General features: G+C 37.7%; 1 protein-coding gene across 1 annotated transcript in view; it reads left to right on the top strand.

The window, feature by feature from the left end:
* Positions 1-15,901, top strand: part of LOC125095498 (sodium channel protein type 3 subunit alpha) — a 1,188,574-nt gene that overhangs the window by 66,356 nt on the left and 1,106,317 nt on the right. Inside the window, exons 3-7 of the mRNA XM_047721990.1 lie at positions 5,653-5,771; positions 6,524-6,613; positions 7,136-7,264; positions 8,912-9,003; positions 9,986-10,195. Coding sequence (XP_047577946.1) covers positions 5,653-5,771; positions 6,524-6,613; positions 7,136-7,264; positions 8,912-9,003; positions 9,986-10,195 — 640 coding nt within the window. The remainder of the gene's footprint in view (positions 1-5,652; positions 5,772-6,523; positions 6,614-7,135; positions 7,265-8,911; positions 9,004-9,985; positions 10,196-15,901) is intronic.

Genomic DNA, 15,901 nt, shown 5'->3' with positions numbered 1-15,901 from the left:
AAAAACCACATCATGACAAAAATGTTCCGTTAAATGCGTATGGAGAATATTCAGAACATGTACTTTTAGTTTTTCATCAAAACTGGTTCTGTCCTCAGCATATTATTTTGATATTCTTAATCTTTCAGAATATTCAATATAATGTTCTCTCTTTTGGGGACATTGTTGGGGTGGCAGAAAGGGCTACTTAAGATGGCGAAAGTTCCTGCCACAAGACCTGAGCTGGGACAGGAGAACAAAGGCCCAAGCAGGAATCTGAGACCCCCACCCCGGGCTCCTATGGACCAATGGGACCCCGACAAGCAGGCGAAATATCCGAATAAGGGAAACTTGCCAAAAGACCCCTGAGCTCCCCTTGAGACCCCTTAAAAGCCCCCTCCTCCCTGCCTTAGGCACGACTTCCGCCACTCTGCTTTCCAGAGTCGCGGAACCTCGCCCGAGGGTGCCCACCTCCTCCCAGCGCAACTTTCATGGCTCCCCTTCTCCTGAGCCCTGAAACTTCGCCGGAGAGTGCCTTTAATAAATCTTGCCTTGCACCCACTTTGCCTGGTGTTGTGTTTATCTCGCCGGAAAAACTTTACAGACATGACATGGATATACCTGCAGGAGCGAAATTACTGTCAATTAGAAAAGTAAGACCTGGTATCTGTCCAGAATGCGTTTGTATGCAGGTGATAGCGGAATCCATAGGAATATAGAAGACCATTCAACTAGTAGTAGGGTTTAGATGTCTGCTTCATTTAGGGTATTGAAAAGAGAAGTCTGAGATGGTCAGAGAGGTAGGACATAAATCAGAAGATTTTCCATTGTTCAAAACAGAAAGGGAGGGAGTATCTCATAAAATTATTCAGAAAAGTGAGAATAAGGAGGGGCTATTGGAAGGAACAAAGAGAAGGAGCAGGTAACTTCTTGCAAGCAGTGTGTGTTGGGGATGGAAATAAAGCAAGATGGTGGTGGAGAGCAAATAAAAAAAGGAAGTTGGGAGCAGTACTTTCATGCTGAGAAATTTGAAATTTTTTCCACCAGAAAGATGGTCACTTGAGACACCAAATAAAGTGAAAACCTTTTTAACATAGGGTATGAATAACCCCTCGAAAGTAAAGAAAAATTCTGGGGGGTGGTGGGAGGGAGAGGGTGGCTGGGTTATAGACATTGGGGAGGGTATGTGCTATGGTGAGCACTGTGAAGTGTATAAACCTGGCGATTCACAGACCTGTACCCCTGGGGCAAATAATACATTATATCTTAATTAAAAAAAAAAAAAAAAAAGAAGAAGAAGAAGAAAGTAAAGAAAAATTATTCTCCGGAGAAAAATGCAGAGGGTTGGAATAATGTAGCTGGTTGCAGATGTTAACAGATAAGATACAAGCTACCTGTCAGTTCATATTTGCATTAGAAAAGTGGAGAGAGGGGCACCTGGGTGGTTCAGTGGTTTAAAGCCTCTGCCTTCAGCTCAGGTCATGATCTCAGGCTCCTGGGATCGAGCCCCGCATCGGGCGCTCTGCTCGGCAGGGGCCTGCTTCCTCCTCTCTCCCTCTCTGCCTATTTGTGATCTCTATCAAATAAATAAATAAAATCTTTTTAAAAAATTAATTAATTAATTAATTAATTAAAAAAAAGAAAAGAAAAGTGGAGAGACTTGAGGGGCAAACAGAGGTTGGATTTTAAGAGTCCTGAGAGGTTGAAGTAATGCAGTAATGAAGTAAAGGCAGGAGCATCAGGAAATCCATGTTAACTGGTGTCAATATTTTCCATGGCAGAGGAGTGGACGTTGTCCTCTGGAAGTCAAATGTTCAGAGTAGCAGAGCTGGAAAGGTGTTTATTATATTAAGGAAATGGGAGAAAGTTGAAAACAACTCCTAGAACGTTTATTCTCTTGAGAAAATGAGAAATACAGCATTTCTGACACGGTAGCAGACATCGGTAGCAGCGGATCGATCTTGAACTTTCTCCAACATTGCTTTGCTAATACAGTGCCTATAGACTTAGAAAGGTCAAGAAAGGCAGAATAATGTCCATTTAAGAACATATTCTGGGCCACTTGGGTGGCTCATTCGGTTAAGCATCTGCTTTTGGCTCAGGTCTTGATCTCAAGGTCCTGGGATCAAGCCCCTGATCCAGCTCCCTGCTCAGCAGGGGGTCTGCTTCTCCCTCTCCTTCTGCCCTTCCTCCCCATTCATGCCCTCTTCCTCTCTCTCTCTCTGTCTCTCACTAAATAAATAAAATATTTGGAAAAATAATAATAAATAATATAAGTAAAATAAATAAAATAATAAAAATAAATCATATTTTATCAGATCATATTTTAATCAAATCATATTTTTACTTGTTTAAAATATAATAAAAAGGACTATTTCTTGATAAGACATATAGCAAACCAGATTGTAAATATCTTGAGAAATATAAAATATGGTGAAGGTATATTTTGACAGTCGAAACACGTCTGCCTCCGTGGTCATTGCTGTGAATAGCAATACCTGATACTTTGCTTCACGTTAAAACCAGCATCTCAACAGGCTGGCAACACAACAAAAAGTAGAATACCTGTGAAGGCCTTGAGATAGTACACAGCACTGATTGATTAATCAGTATTGTGACATGGAAAGGAAGAATATTGATATGTATTGAGGATCTCTGCGTCTGGCACTGGACTTTTTGTATAAATTAGCACACCTATTTATCATAATATGAGAAGGGAACTCCTACCCAATTTTTAGATGAGAGAGGGCTTAAGAAATTAAGAAATGTGCCAAATGTTATACCCTAGAAGTTGTAGATTTTTAAAAATTCAAGTTGGTTCCTCTACTGGGATACTCTGTTGGGCAACATCTCTTAGCATAATTTAGTTTCTGCCATATAGCGACCACTGTGCTAACAACTTTACAAAAACGAATGAAACAATGATGAGTAAATAATGAGACAAGGAAAATAAAAAGTACTTCCTCGTTTTACTTATTGCTTCATCGTCAAAAATTCCTGGCTTGGCATGGACACCTACTACATTTCCTATTTCCAAAGGGGCTCTGGGTGTTTTTGAACCAGCCACCCCTAAAGGAGGAAAGGAGTCTCTTTCCGGGATAACCAGGGAGTAGAGATGTACAGTAATACTGGCTTGAAGTGACTTGGGAGGAAAGGAGAAAATGTTTGCATTTGAATGGAAGATTATAGACTTATAAACTAATGGAGTAATGTTAGCTATGTGACAGACTAATTTAATAGATAACGTTTAGGATCGGACTCCCAACTCTTCACTGTGTCCCCAGTTCCTTTCAAATAATGTAATAATGTTATGCAGTGCTTTTATGGTAAGTGAGTTTGTGAGAAAGTAAGAAAGAATAAATTACCAATACCCTCTACTATGGGAATGAAGAAGACAGGTACAGTGTCTTGTTATTTTCATATCTTCTGTGTTTTATATGTTTCCTGTAATTTCAGCAGTTGCTCCCAACATTGACTAAGAAGTTACAATGTGCCAGAAACTTAGAAGGCTTTCCAGGCACTAAGTGCTGGCTCTTGGGCTGCTAATTGATGGTTCTGATATTTGGAATCACGTCTGTCCAAACCAAAGCATATGCTCTTTAGGCACCACAATTTTCTAAGTTTATGTTCAGCAAATTCTTAAATAGATGAACAAAATTAAAAGAATTTATTCAGACTTTGATATCTATGTATTTCATAGGAGGATTTTAGAATTTACTTACTAAAGGGACCTAGATTGACCCCTCAGATTTCATTAGGCTTACTTATTTTTCCTTCCTTTAATTAACTCTTGGGTGTGTGTAAACCCAGAGAGTCCTAGAGAAGTTTTTGATTTAAATAAACATTGGGAATTTAAAATTAAAAAATAACAGATGAATTCTTCTTTGTAAAAATTTCAAATGCAAGGTAACTGTGTCTGGCCAAGTCTAGGCAGTAATGCTGTGATTTTCATATTTGCTCAGCTGATTTCTGGTTGAGGAAGTCTCTCTAATGATTCTGACACAAGTGTGACCCTGTCTCCTCCATACTGTCACACTTTTCCATTTGTATTTCTCTGAATTATACTTGTCACGTCTTGCTTTGTATTCGAGTTATTGTGTATGCATCACCTTTCTAGGAAGTTTCCTGAATGCAAAACCCATGCCTCATTTATGTTTAGATGCATTTTATTACCTCATGAGCCATAGTTCTTCACAACACAATTGCAGAATATAATGGATGAGTGAGTTTTTAAAAGGACAATGTATCAATTAAAGAAAACAGTGGTTTCTAAGACTAGATATTAATTTTATAACTAATTTTAAGGGGTGCCTCGTTGGCTCAGTTGGTTAAGCATCTGCCTTTGGCTCAGGTCATGATTTCAGGGGCTTGGGATCAAGCCCTACATGGAGCCCTGAGTGGAGTCCCCCACTTTCTCTCTCCCTCTGCAACTCCCCCTGCTTGTGCTCTCTCTCTCTCTCACATACATTCTTTCCTTCAAATAAATAAAATAAAAAAAATTTTAAGTGAAATTTAAAAAAAATAATAAAACTGATTTTAATTGTAAAAGTGAACTTTATGTTAAATTATGTTATGTCATAACCGGTATAGTGAAAGTGACCAAGACTATAAAAGGGCACCTGAAAATAGTAGATTCTGATTTGTTTTCTTGAGAACACTGCCACATACAATTAAAAAGCAACATACTCAAACTTAGGTCCCCAATTTGGTGAAAAATATTTATTTCCAGAAGCCCATTCATAAACTTATATAAAATTCATATTAAACAACAGCAAAAGAGCAAGTCACCATCTTCTCAATAGCACAGGTCATTTCCCTACCAACTATAGAAAAATAAGACAAAGATTTGAACTTGGTCTCCCTGATTCCCCAGCAAATTTCTTAGATTGTGTTAATATCTTCTTGTTGTTGCTGTTTATTTGCTTGGGTTTTTAAATTTTTAACGGAGTACCAAAGCCATGGAGAATGCCATGCATTTGTGTCATGGTTAAGTAACACATTTCAAGAATATTTGGTTCATTTGTATTACTTTTAAAAATTACTGTGGGTAGGAGCAAGGAAGTCCTTTAATTTGTGCTCTTTTATTTTAGCTATTATCGGAATTATAGCTAGAATAGGAAAATTGAACTGGGTAATAGGATTCTTCTAATGCTAATATTCCTTGAATTTATGAAAATATGTTTTTGAAAGGACTCATAATTTGGAACATTTGCTCTTAATCATGATAATAGCCAACAAGTATTAAAATTCTCAAGCTGCTGTAGCAAATATCAGAGATAGCTAGTTTCTATTTAGTTTGCTTACAGTGCAGTGAAATGAAAGAAGGAAATTGTATTCTAAACTAATTCCAGTGGCCACAACTTACTGTTACTACTTTGGGTGTTAAAGGGATATGAAAAAGAGAAGACAGTATATTTTGGGAGCTCTAGGCAATCCGTACTCACAAATGGCTCACTTCTTTATTTACTAAGAAGAAATGGATGGAGTTCATTGGCCAACGTGATTTAAACAGCTGCACTAATTAATGGCAGTGGCATCACGTTGGTTGAGTCCAATGGCAGTGTTTCTTTAATAGGACCCTACCACATGCAGATGCGGTAAAGTGCTGATATAAATGTGCTAGGATGAAATTTTGGATTCTCAATTTCATGACGTTTTCTTTTTCTCCCACAGACTTTCATAGTATTGAACAAAGGGAAAGCAATCTTCCGTTTCAATGCCACCCCGGCTTTGTACATGCTGTCTCCTTTCAGTTCTCTAAGAAGAATATCTATTAAGATTTTAGTACACTCATATCCTTTTTAAAATGATTACTGGCATGGGTTCTTTAAAATGTAGTTTGTTCTGGGTGCCGGGTGGCTCAGTCGGTTAAGCATCAGCTTCATCTCAGGTCATGATACGGGAGTCTTGGGATCCAGCCCCGCATCTGTGTCTCTGCTCAGCAGGGAGCCTGCTTCTCCCTCTGCCCCTCCCCCTGCTCCTGCTTTCTCTCTCTCTCTCTCTCTGTCTCTCAAACAAATAAACAAAAGCTTAAAAAAAATGTAGTTTTTGTTATTTATTCAAATAGGGATTTTAGTCCTTTTGTACCTGAAAATATCCAGTCTTGGTTTACCAATTTCAACATAATTTGGTGTAAGTCTCTGAGAAGATTGGGAGAATAACAATTTTATCATTTTAGAATAAATTTCTTTATATATTACTCCCTTGTTCAAAGAGATTTTTTAAAAAGTTATAAACTCATATACAATTATTTTCTAGGGGCATCTGGGTAGCTCAGTTGTTACGTGTCTGCCTTCAGTTCAGGTCATGATCTCAGGGTTCTGGAATCTAGCCCCACATTGGGCTCCCTGCTCCACGGAAAACCTGCTTATCCCTCTCCCACTCCCCGTGCTTGTGTTCCCTCTCTTGCTGTGTCTCTGTCAAATAAATAAAATCTTTAAAAAAATTATTTTCTATGAAAAAGTTATCATTTTAACAAGTGTCATTATCAAGTATTCAAAGCTCCCACTGTGTTCCTTTAACATATTCCTTGATTCTAAGCTACCTTATTTAGCATGCTTATCATGTGCACTATTCTGACGAACTGCATATTTATGACCATGAGTAACCCTCCAGATTGGACCAAGAATGTAGAGTAAGTGGGTATAAATCATTTTAATATGGTCTCTGTGTTATTTTATTCCTCTCCTTTCCTGCCACAAAGTTACTGCAGCTCTAAAACTTGTGGTGTATATCTGTGGTTGCTTTTCTTTCAATTATTTTTTCTTCTTCTGTGGTACTAACCTGCTACCAGTAGAATAGAATAATCAGATGTTACAGTCTTTTCTAGAAGAATGAATGTATCAGGTGTCCTGCCTTGTTCTTAGACATGTGTCTTTCTCATGGAAGTAATGTAGGACTTTTCCAGGCAGATTTAATACCTATGTTCTTAGTCATTTTGAATATCTCTACTTTCTTTAAGAGTTTCTAATATGGACATTTTAAGATTTTCTGGAAAAATACCTTTCCTGTAGTTTATTCTAAACTATAGAGTGGATCTATAAGCCAATAGCCACATGCCAATAGATGCCTTTCTTTGGTTGATCAGAAAAACTGAAGATTTACATGGTGCTGTATTCCCCTCATATTTAATATCTTATTGGATTCTTGTATCTAGGTACACTTTTACTGGAATATATACTTTTGAGTCACTTGTCAAAATCCTTGCAAGAGGCTTCTGTGTCGGAGAATTCACTTTCCTTCGTGACCCATGGAACTGGCTCGATTTTGTCGTCATTGTTTTTGCGTAAGTACATTTAGTTTTTGAAATGGAAAACTCATGAGAATCATAGACAGCACAGTGTTCCAGTAAGAATAAGCCTTGGGGTCTGACTTCTCCTGCATGTAAAGTTTGCATTTAAAGGAGACTCTGTGAAAGCTAGTCATTGGTAGGCAAATATTAATTTTCGAGAAAGTATTTCCTATTCAAAAATGTATGACATCATTAAGATTGATCATCTCTGTGCTCAGCACTTGGATGGATAATCTATGCAGTGCAAGTAAGGTTCACACTTTTTCCGTGTCTTATTTAAAAGCTAGTAAAACCTGTAAGAATCACAGAAAAAGCTCAGGCCTTTATTTATAACCTGTTCTATTCAAGGGCTAGTAAGTACATTAAAATATAGAAACAAATCTTTTTATAAGGGATATCACTGCATACTAATCCTAACATCAGTGAATGACTTGTCTATGACATCTGCAGCCACAGCTTATTTTTAAGGGAAAAATATTACATTAAAATATAAATTAAATTAATTCATAGTGATGTTCTTTTCCCAAATATATTTGCCAGAAATATTCCCTTGTGTATTTTTTTAAATCTCAAACCTAGATACAGTATTTTTTCCCTCTAGCATCTTGAATTTCAAAGGTAATGCATGTTCATTGGAGGAATTTTGACAATACAGAAGAGTCTTAAGATTTCTAGTTTCCCGGGGCGCCTGGGTGGCTCAGTGGGTTGGGGCCTCTGCCTTTGGCTCAGGTCATGATCTCAGGGTCCTGGGATCGAGCACCACACTGGGTTCTCTGCTCAGCAGGGAGCCTGCTTTCCCCTCTTTCTCTGTCTGCCACTCTGCCTACTTGTTATCTCTGTCTGTCAAATAAATAGATGAAAGTCTTAAAAAAAATAAAAAAAAAAAGATTTCTAGTTTCCCGTTCCCTCACTCCCACCCCCACCTCCTTGTCCATCAGACTCACTTCTCTCATGGTCACGTGACTGCTGCAGCTGTACCTGCCACTGGCTGATAAGACAACATTATGTCAAAGAAAGCTGCCTCTTCTCTGGGATCTCATTATTTTGAGATAATTTATATACCATAAAATTAACACTTTTAAAGTACAAAATTCAGTGGATTTTTTTAAAGAATGTTCACAAAGCTGTTCAACCATCACTAATCTCTAATTCCAGAGTATTTCCATTATCCCCAAAAGAAGTCACTTCTGTTCCCTTCTCCCCCTAATCCTTGGAAACCATTCATCAAGGTTTTCGGGCTACACATTCCATATATGAATGGAATCATACAATATGTGGCCTTGTGTGTCTGGCTTCTTTCAATTAACATATGGTTTTCAAGGTTTGCTGCTGACATTTTATAGGATATTAAGTATCTATATTACCATAATGTTGAGGTCTAATAATTGAAGCATTTGATTGTTTATTTAGCCATTTAAGTGTATGAAAACCATTTTAATAATATATTTGTATTTTGCTCACATAAAAGGGGTCAAATCAAATCTAATCAAATTAAATTAGTTGTGATGGGGAAAAAAAAGACTTGCATAACTATCCATTTAAATAAGAATTTTCCAAATATAGGCAACACCTTGAGTAAAGGCACAGGTAAGTACCATAGACTCTATCTAAATTCTGAATAACTCTGATTTAATTCTACAGGTATTTAACAGAATTTGTAAACCTAGGCAATGTTTCAGCTCTTCGAACTTTCAGAGTGTTGAGAGCTTTGAAAACTATTTCTGTAATTCCAGGTAAGGAATGATTGGTGTGAAGCATTAGGCCACTCATAACTCCAACTATTTGGGAGTTGTTCTTCCTTTGTTTGTGTGTGTGTGTTGTCACTGTGTTGTGTGTGAACTCCCTATTACAGATATGTGACAGAGTTTGTGGACCTGGGCAATGTCTCAGCGCTGAGAACATTCAGAGTTCTCCGAGCACTGAAAACAATTTCAGTCATTCCAGGTGAGAGTGGGGTTAAACACTGGGGCTGACTTTGATCATTTGGAAGAAAGACAAGAACGACTTTCTCTTATGCAATTTTAATTAAATTTGATTTTTTATGTTTTTCACAATCATTAAAAGTCAGCCTTTGAGTTTAATCAACTGCATGGGTCTTAGAGGATGAAGATGGCCATTTGGCTCACATCTCAACTTGAAATTTTCCCTCCTGTGTAACAGATGATTTTCCATTTTGTTTAGCCGGGAATGAAAATTTCAATTTGTTTTTATTGCTTTTCATACAGTTAGGAAAAGAGATAAATAAAAAAAATATCAGCATGGGGGTGTTGCATGTCGTACTCTTTTTTAGCTTTCCACAACAAACCATTTCTTAACTGAAAATTAGTTGTCATTCTGCGCTGCAATTCAGCCTCTTTGTTTTAATATCTTTACAGAGAGATGGTTTGTTTGACAAGCATTTACAAATTAGCACTTTTAAAAATTATTTTTACAAGCAGATATGGTGTGAGCAACCAAATTATTCATTTTGACAATTGGGTTACTCTTTGGAAATAGTTAACAATTTTTATCCTTTGCTGTAATATATAGAAACAAAATGTATATGAAACAGCAAATCTACCCTTTTGAGATAGTAGGCTTTTTTCAAACTAGGTTATTTAAGGTCATCGATTTGATACAATGCATGCATTTCTAGGAAAGCTCGTGTTTTGTTTTTATTTCTCATTCAGAGGCTTTATTTCATTAGGAACACTTTTTTTTGGCCCCTGTGTTCAGGCCTGAAGACCATTGTGGGGGCTCTGATCCAGTCGGTGAAGAAGCTCTCCGATGTCATGATCCTGACTGTGTTCTGTCTGAGCGTGTTTGCCCTCATTGGGCTGCAGCTGTTCATGGGCAACCTGAAGCATAAGTGTCTGCGGGATCCTCTGGAAAATAATGAAACATTAGAAAGCATCATAGATACCCTTGAAGAAGAAGACTATAAAAGTAAGAATGTCCCTGAAGTTGTTAATAGGTTGAAATAAGATTGTTTGCTTTTAGCAATGAAATGTTGCTTTCCTTTTAAAAATTATTTCAAATTTGTTCAAATATATAGGAAGTTGCCACTGTATGCATTTGGATCCTGTTATATTTTCATAAATCTCCCTGGTTCTAAGGTTGCTAGCAGTTCTGGTATTAGACACATGATATAATTCCGTAATTCCCAATTTCTGTAAGATAAAAATGAATAAATTTGCTCTAGAGAAATAAATTTGGCTGTGACTTAATATTAACGATTATATTTCATCTTAAGACATATTATGTGTTTTAGATACTGTAGTTTTATTGTAAAATCCGTACTTAGGTTTATAGAGTAATTTATTTATTATATGATATAATTATATTTTTACATTTGCATTATACTTAATATCTATAACATATATAGTTGTATAAATCCTACTATAACAATAATATTAATTATCACATATTAAAATGTCTGCTTGATAGTATTTCTGAAGATTTGTATAAAGCAGAATGGTTTTCTCAGCACTATCCCTATAATCAGTGATGAGTTTCTAAGCTCTAAGGGCTTCCCTCAGCCTAGCCAGTGACATTATATCAAAGTTTAATTCCATCAAAACTAGTTATGTAGGAAACAGATGAGTTGATCTGTACACACAGTCTCGAAGTCTACTTAATTCACAAGTGTGTTTTAGAATATCTTACAGAAGGCCCGAACTGCATGTTTTCTGAACAGATCTCCCCTAATGCAGTTTCTTTTGGCAGAGCTGTTGATGAATTTGGGTGACAATGAGATCAAACAAGATTGTGCTTTCCTTCTAACACCCAGTGTGTCTCTGTGCTGTTGCCCACATGAATCCATAAACCTTAATAGATACTTAGATCCAGAGTGGGAGTAGGGACATCAAGAAATCTTCTAAGTGGATATGTCTTTGACAGAATAAGATCAAGGAGTCAAGGTCAGGATTCTCCTTGGATTATGAAGGGTATACATCATTTTCTTACTTTACTAAATGTGTACTCTCCCACTCACTGGGGAAAATAGAAGCAAATAAAACCTAGCTAATATAGTAAAAGGCTATAAATAAAGAAAACAGAAAACAATATAGAAGCCTAAAATGAGAAAACTGAAGGTTTTCAAGTAAAATATTTAATGTATAATTTCTTTATTGCCAGTGTTTGATGATGAGGAATTTAGCGTATTTTCCCTTCCGTTTTATTTTTACTTATTTTTCCAGTTTCTGATTTATATCAATATAATCTTAAATTTTATTTTCAATTTACAAAGAATTTTATTCCTTAATTTATATACTGTAAAAGTAACATATCTTATGGGTAATTGTTGACATGTACAATTAAAAATCAGTTTACAATACTTACTTAAACTTAACATTTTTTTTTTTTTAAACTAGGGTCATTACCAGTTCTTTTAGTTTGATTGCATGTAGGGTTAAGGTTGGGCCGGGGTAATATGATAGACTGAGGGAAATACTTGGAAGTTGTGGAAATTGCAAATGGATGATGAAAGTGAGTGTCTATTAGGTTTAAACTAGACAAGGAAAGAAGTGAACCCAGGAGTTGGTTGATAGATTATGAGAAAGTGGTGAAGTAACTGAATTAGGATTCTTGAAGAGATCAAAGAATTGCAATGGTAAAGGCTGCCTACAGAGAAATCCTGAATATGTTCTGAAGGTCTTTTCTAGTACCTACAGCAAAGCCTTTTTTGGAGGTGTTTTTTAAATGTATTATCAAATCAATGAGCCCACTCTCTAACCTTGTGTTTCAAAAACATACAATGTATAGATTTCCATTGAAGGTGAGCACTGTCTACTTTGATGCTCATCAGAATTCCTCCTTGCTACTACCGGTGAAGGAAAGGTTCATGTGCATAGTCAGTAGCTAAATTTCCAGTAGCTATTGTACTTTAATATGGTGTAGTTCTGTTGGGATAAAGAAAGACAGTCTCTTATTTCTATTTTCTGGGTGTTTGACATTGATTAAGAAAAGTTCCTGGAAAAAGCACAGTATTGGTTACGCTACTCCCAGGGCTTTTCCTGTCTTTATCTACAGTGCTTTCCTTGTGGGGACTCCGAACAATGCAGTCCCCCAGAATGCAGTGTGTCACTTGCAGGCATTCTGCCTCTACCTGATCCCCTGCACTAGTGTTCTCAGAGTTGACTTATTATTGCCTCCTGGTTGAGGAATAAGCCCTTTACTCCAAAAGCCCAAGTCGTACACATAGTTGCTAAAAGCTGTTTTTCTGAGCCAGTCTGGATAAAACTACTCATAGGATGTCTAGGTCACCATTCTGTACCATTGGCCTTGAAATTAAAAAGAAATTTCCTCAGAATCTGCACTCGATTGAATGTCAGTTCCAGACTTTTGTTGAATGGATTTTCCAATTTTCTATTTCCTTTTGTCCCCTTATGTCTTCCACTGTGAGGTTGAGGCTTATCTATTACTATCCACACCCTTTGTTATTATACTGAATTATGTCTATTTAATAGCTTTATTGAGATAATTCACATACTGTGAATTCCTCCCTTTTAAAGTATGCAATTCAGTGTTTTATAGTATATTCACAATATAGTCACATTATGCAATAATCACAAATTTTAGAATAATTTCATCTCCCCTCAAAAGAAATCCTGTACTCATTGGCAATTGCTCTCCATTCCCTCCACCCCCTAGCCCCCAACAACCACTAATTTACTTTCTGTCTCTATGGATTTACCTATTCTGAACATTTTTTTATAAATGAAATCATACAATATGTGGTCTTTGTGTCTGGCTTCTTTCACTTAGCATGTTTTCAAGGTTCATCCGTGCAGCAGTAATTCATTTCTTTTTAACTGCTAAAGAATTTTCCATTGTATGTACATACTACATTTTGGTTATTCATTAATTGATGAACATCTGAGTTGTTTCCACTTTGAATAATCCTATGATGGACATTCATGAATAAGTTTTACTGTGGGTATAAGTTTTTATTTCTCTTTGCATTGTGTTTTCCCTTTCCATGTTAACCTTAATACTCCTGAGGCTAATTATTCTAATAATTTAATGTCTGCTTGTTTAGGGATTATTTTAAAGTGTTCTGTAAGAGCAGAGTGAGCTACTGCCCTTGCTTTACCTTTCTTCGGTCTCATACTGACTTGAGTCTCTTTGCCCTGCCATGTGCTAGTACAGTCAGCTCTAGAACCCTTTCTTTCCTTCTTCTTCTTCTTTTTTTTATTAACATATAATGTAATATTTGCCCCAGGGGTACAGGTCTGTGAATCGTCAGGCTTACACATTTCACCGCACTCACCATAGCACCTACCCTCCCCAACGTCCATAACCCAGCTACCATATCCCTACTCCTCCCACCCCCAAGCAACCCTCAGTTTGTTTTGTGATATTAAGAGTCTCTTATGGTTTATCGCCCTCCCAATCCCACCTTGTTTCATTTTTTCCTTCGCTACCCCCACAACCTCCCACCCTGCCTCTCAAATTCCTCATATCAGAGAGATCATATGATAATTGTCTTTCTCTAATTGACTTATTTCACTCAGTATAATACCCTCTAGTTCCACCCATGTCGTCGCAGATGGCAAGATTTCATTTCTTTATTTTTTTTTTAAGATTTTATTTATTCATTTGACAGACAGAAATCACAAGTAGGCAGAGAGGCAGGCAGAGAGAGAGAGGAAGGAAAGCAGACTCCCTGCTGAGCAGAGAGCCCGACGCGGGGCTTGACCCCAGGACTCTGGGATCATGACCTTAGCCAAAGGCAGAGGCTTTAACCCACTGAGCCACCCAGGCACCCCAAGATTTCATTTCTTTTGATGGCTGCATAGTATTCCATTGCATATATATACCACTTCTTCTTTATCCATTCACCTTTTGATGGATATCTAGGTTCTTTCCATAGTTTGGCTATTGTGGACATTGCTGCTATAAACATTCGGGTGCACGTGCCCCTTCAGTCACTACATTTGTATCTTTAGGGTAAATACCCAGTAGTGCGATTGCTGGGTCGTAGGTAGCTCTAGAGCCCTTTCTTATAAAGCAGCTCCTCAGTGGTTGGTAACCATGAGCCAGAGGTACTTTAAAGGATAATTCTAAAGTAATCCTTCCACAACAAAATTATCATGGAAGCTTATATACAAAATATTGCTTCTTAACCTCCTCCATCCTCATTCCGTCATACCCGCCCTACCTCAGGCACAGTTTTTCCAAAAAGTTGTTCGTGTAACATTCTCACCCAAATTTTCACCTCAAACTAAGAGAGGCTTTATTTATTTATTTTTAAAGATTTTATTTATTTATTTGACAGAGAGTGATCACAAGTAGAGAGAGAGGCAGGCGGAGAGAGAGGAGGGAGCAGGCTCCCTGCTGAGCAGAGAGCCCGATGCGGGACTCGATCCCAGGATCCTGAGATCATGACCTGAGCCGAAGGCAGCGGCTTAACCCACTGAGCCATCCAGGCGCCCCTAAGAGAGGCTTTATTGTTTTGTTTGTGACTTCTAAGATTTGCGTCTTCTGTGTAAGACAAAATGAGGTGAAAATCAGTCAGTTACTCTTACCTGGAATGGTTTAATAGTTTAATAATGCCAGCGGCCGCTCTCTGAGCAGTTGTGTAGAATGTGTGGATCACTGGTTTGCTTTACGTGCAATATCCTATTGATGCTCTTCCACAGCTCCACAAAGCAGGCACTCTAAGCACATTTCTAGTTGCAGTGGCTAACCATTAAAGTGGTAAGATCATTCACCTGCACGGGAAGGGGTAGAAGCAACATTCAAATCCATGTATATCTGACTTGAAAGTTTTTCTTCCACTATCACTCCAAAGGCCTCTAATAATTATATCTTTATTTCTTTGATTTGAGCCCAACAGGAAGATAGGCCCTTATTAAAAGGCATGGATATTTGTCAGTTCTTTATACATTTACTGTGTGTGGTTTGGATCAGCTCCCTGTCTTAAGAGTAAGCCTTGATAGTATAGAGGAAGAGATTATGAGATCCCTTATGCCTGAAAATGGGCACAGAGGGTACCACGATGAGAAAATGTGTATTTAGCTCATTGCCATATCCTCAATATCTGGAACTTCATAAGTCTTGTGTAAATACTAACGGCTGACTAACGAGAGAATTTCGGGAGACAGGGTGTGTCCACTTAAAATACTGCCTCGCTGTCTCCACCTCTTCTAGAATACTTTGGGCATCCGCTGGGGCTCCCTTCCATCTTTTTTCTCCCCTTCCCTTTCTGAGTTACACTTTCACTTTGGGTTCCCTCAAGCCCCATGGCTTTGAAAACTATCTACTTGGTGATCCTAATTCTGGTGTCCTCCCTCCCCCATGTTGACACCAGCAGCAAGTTCTGTCTACACTGTTTTCATCCCCTTCTCTCCATGTGCACAGCTACTCTCTGAGTTTTAGTCATGTCACCTCTCACTGTGTCACTTAAGTCATGTCCCTGCTTTCATACTTGCTCTCCTATAGTCCACAGTCCACAAAACAACCAGTGGGACATTTAAAAATGGTGATTATCTCCCATTTCTACCTCCCACTTCTATCACTGTAACCATACTTAAAACCCAAACTTCCTTTCATAACACACAAAAGCTTACATCACCTGACCCATGCTTACCCCTGCCACCATAGTTCTCTCCACTCACTACACTGTAGCCAGGCTGACTATCTTGCTGG

Source organism: Lutra lutra, chromosome 3 (genome assembly GCF_902655055.1).
Source record: "Lutra lutra chromosome 3, mLutLut1.2, whole genome shotgun sequence".
In the NCBI taxonomy this organism is placed as follows: Eukaryota; Metazoa; Chordata; class Mammalia; order Carnivora; family Mustelidae; genus Lutra; species Lutra lutra.
This window is presented reverse-complemented; position numbering and strand designations above follow the sequence as displayed.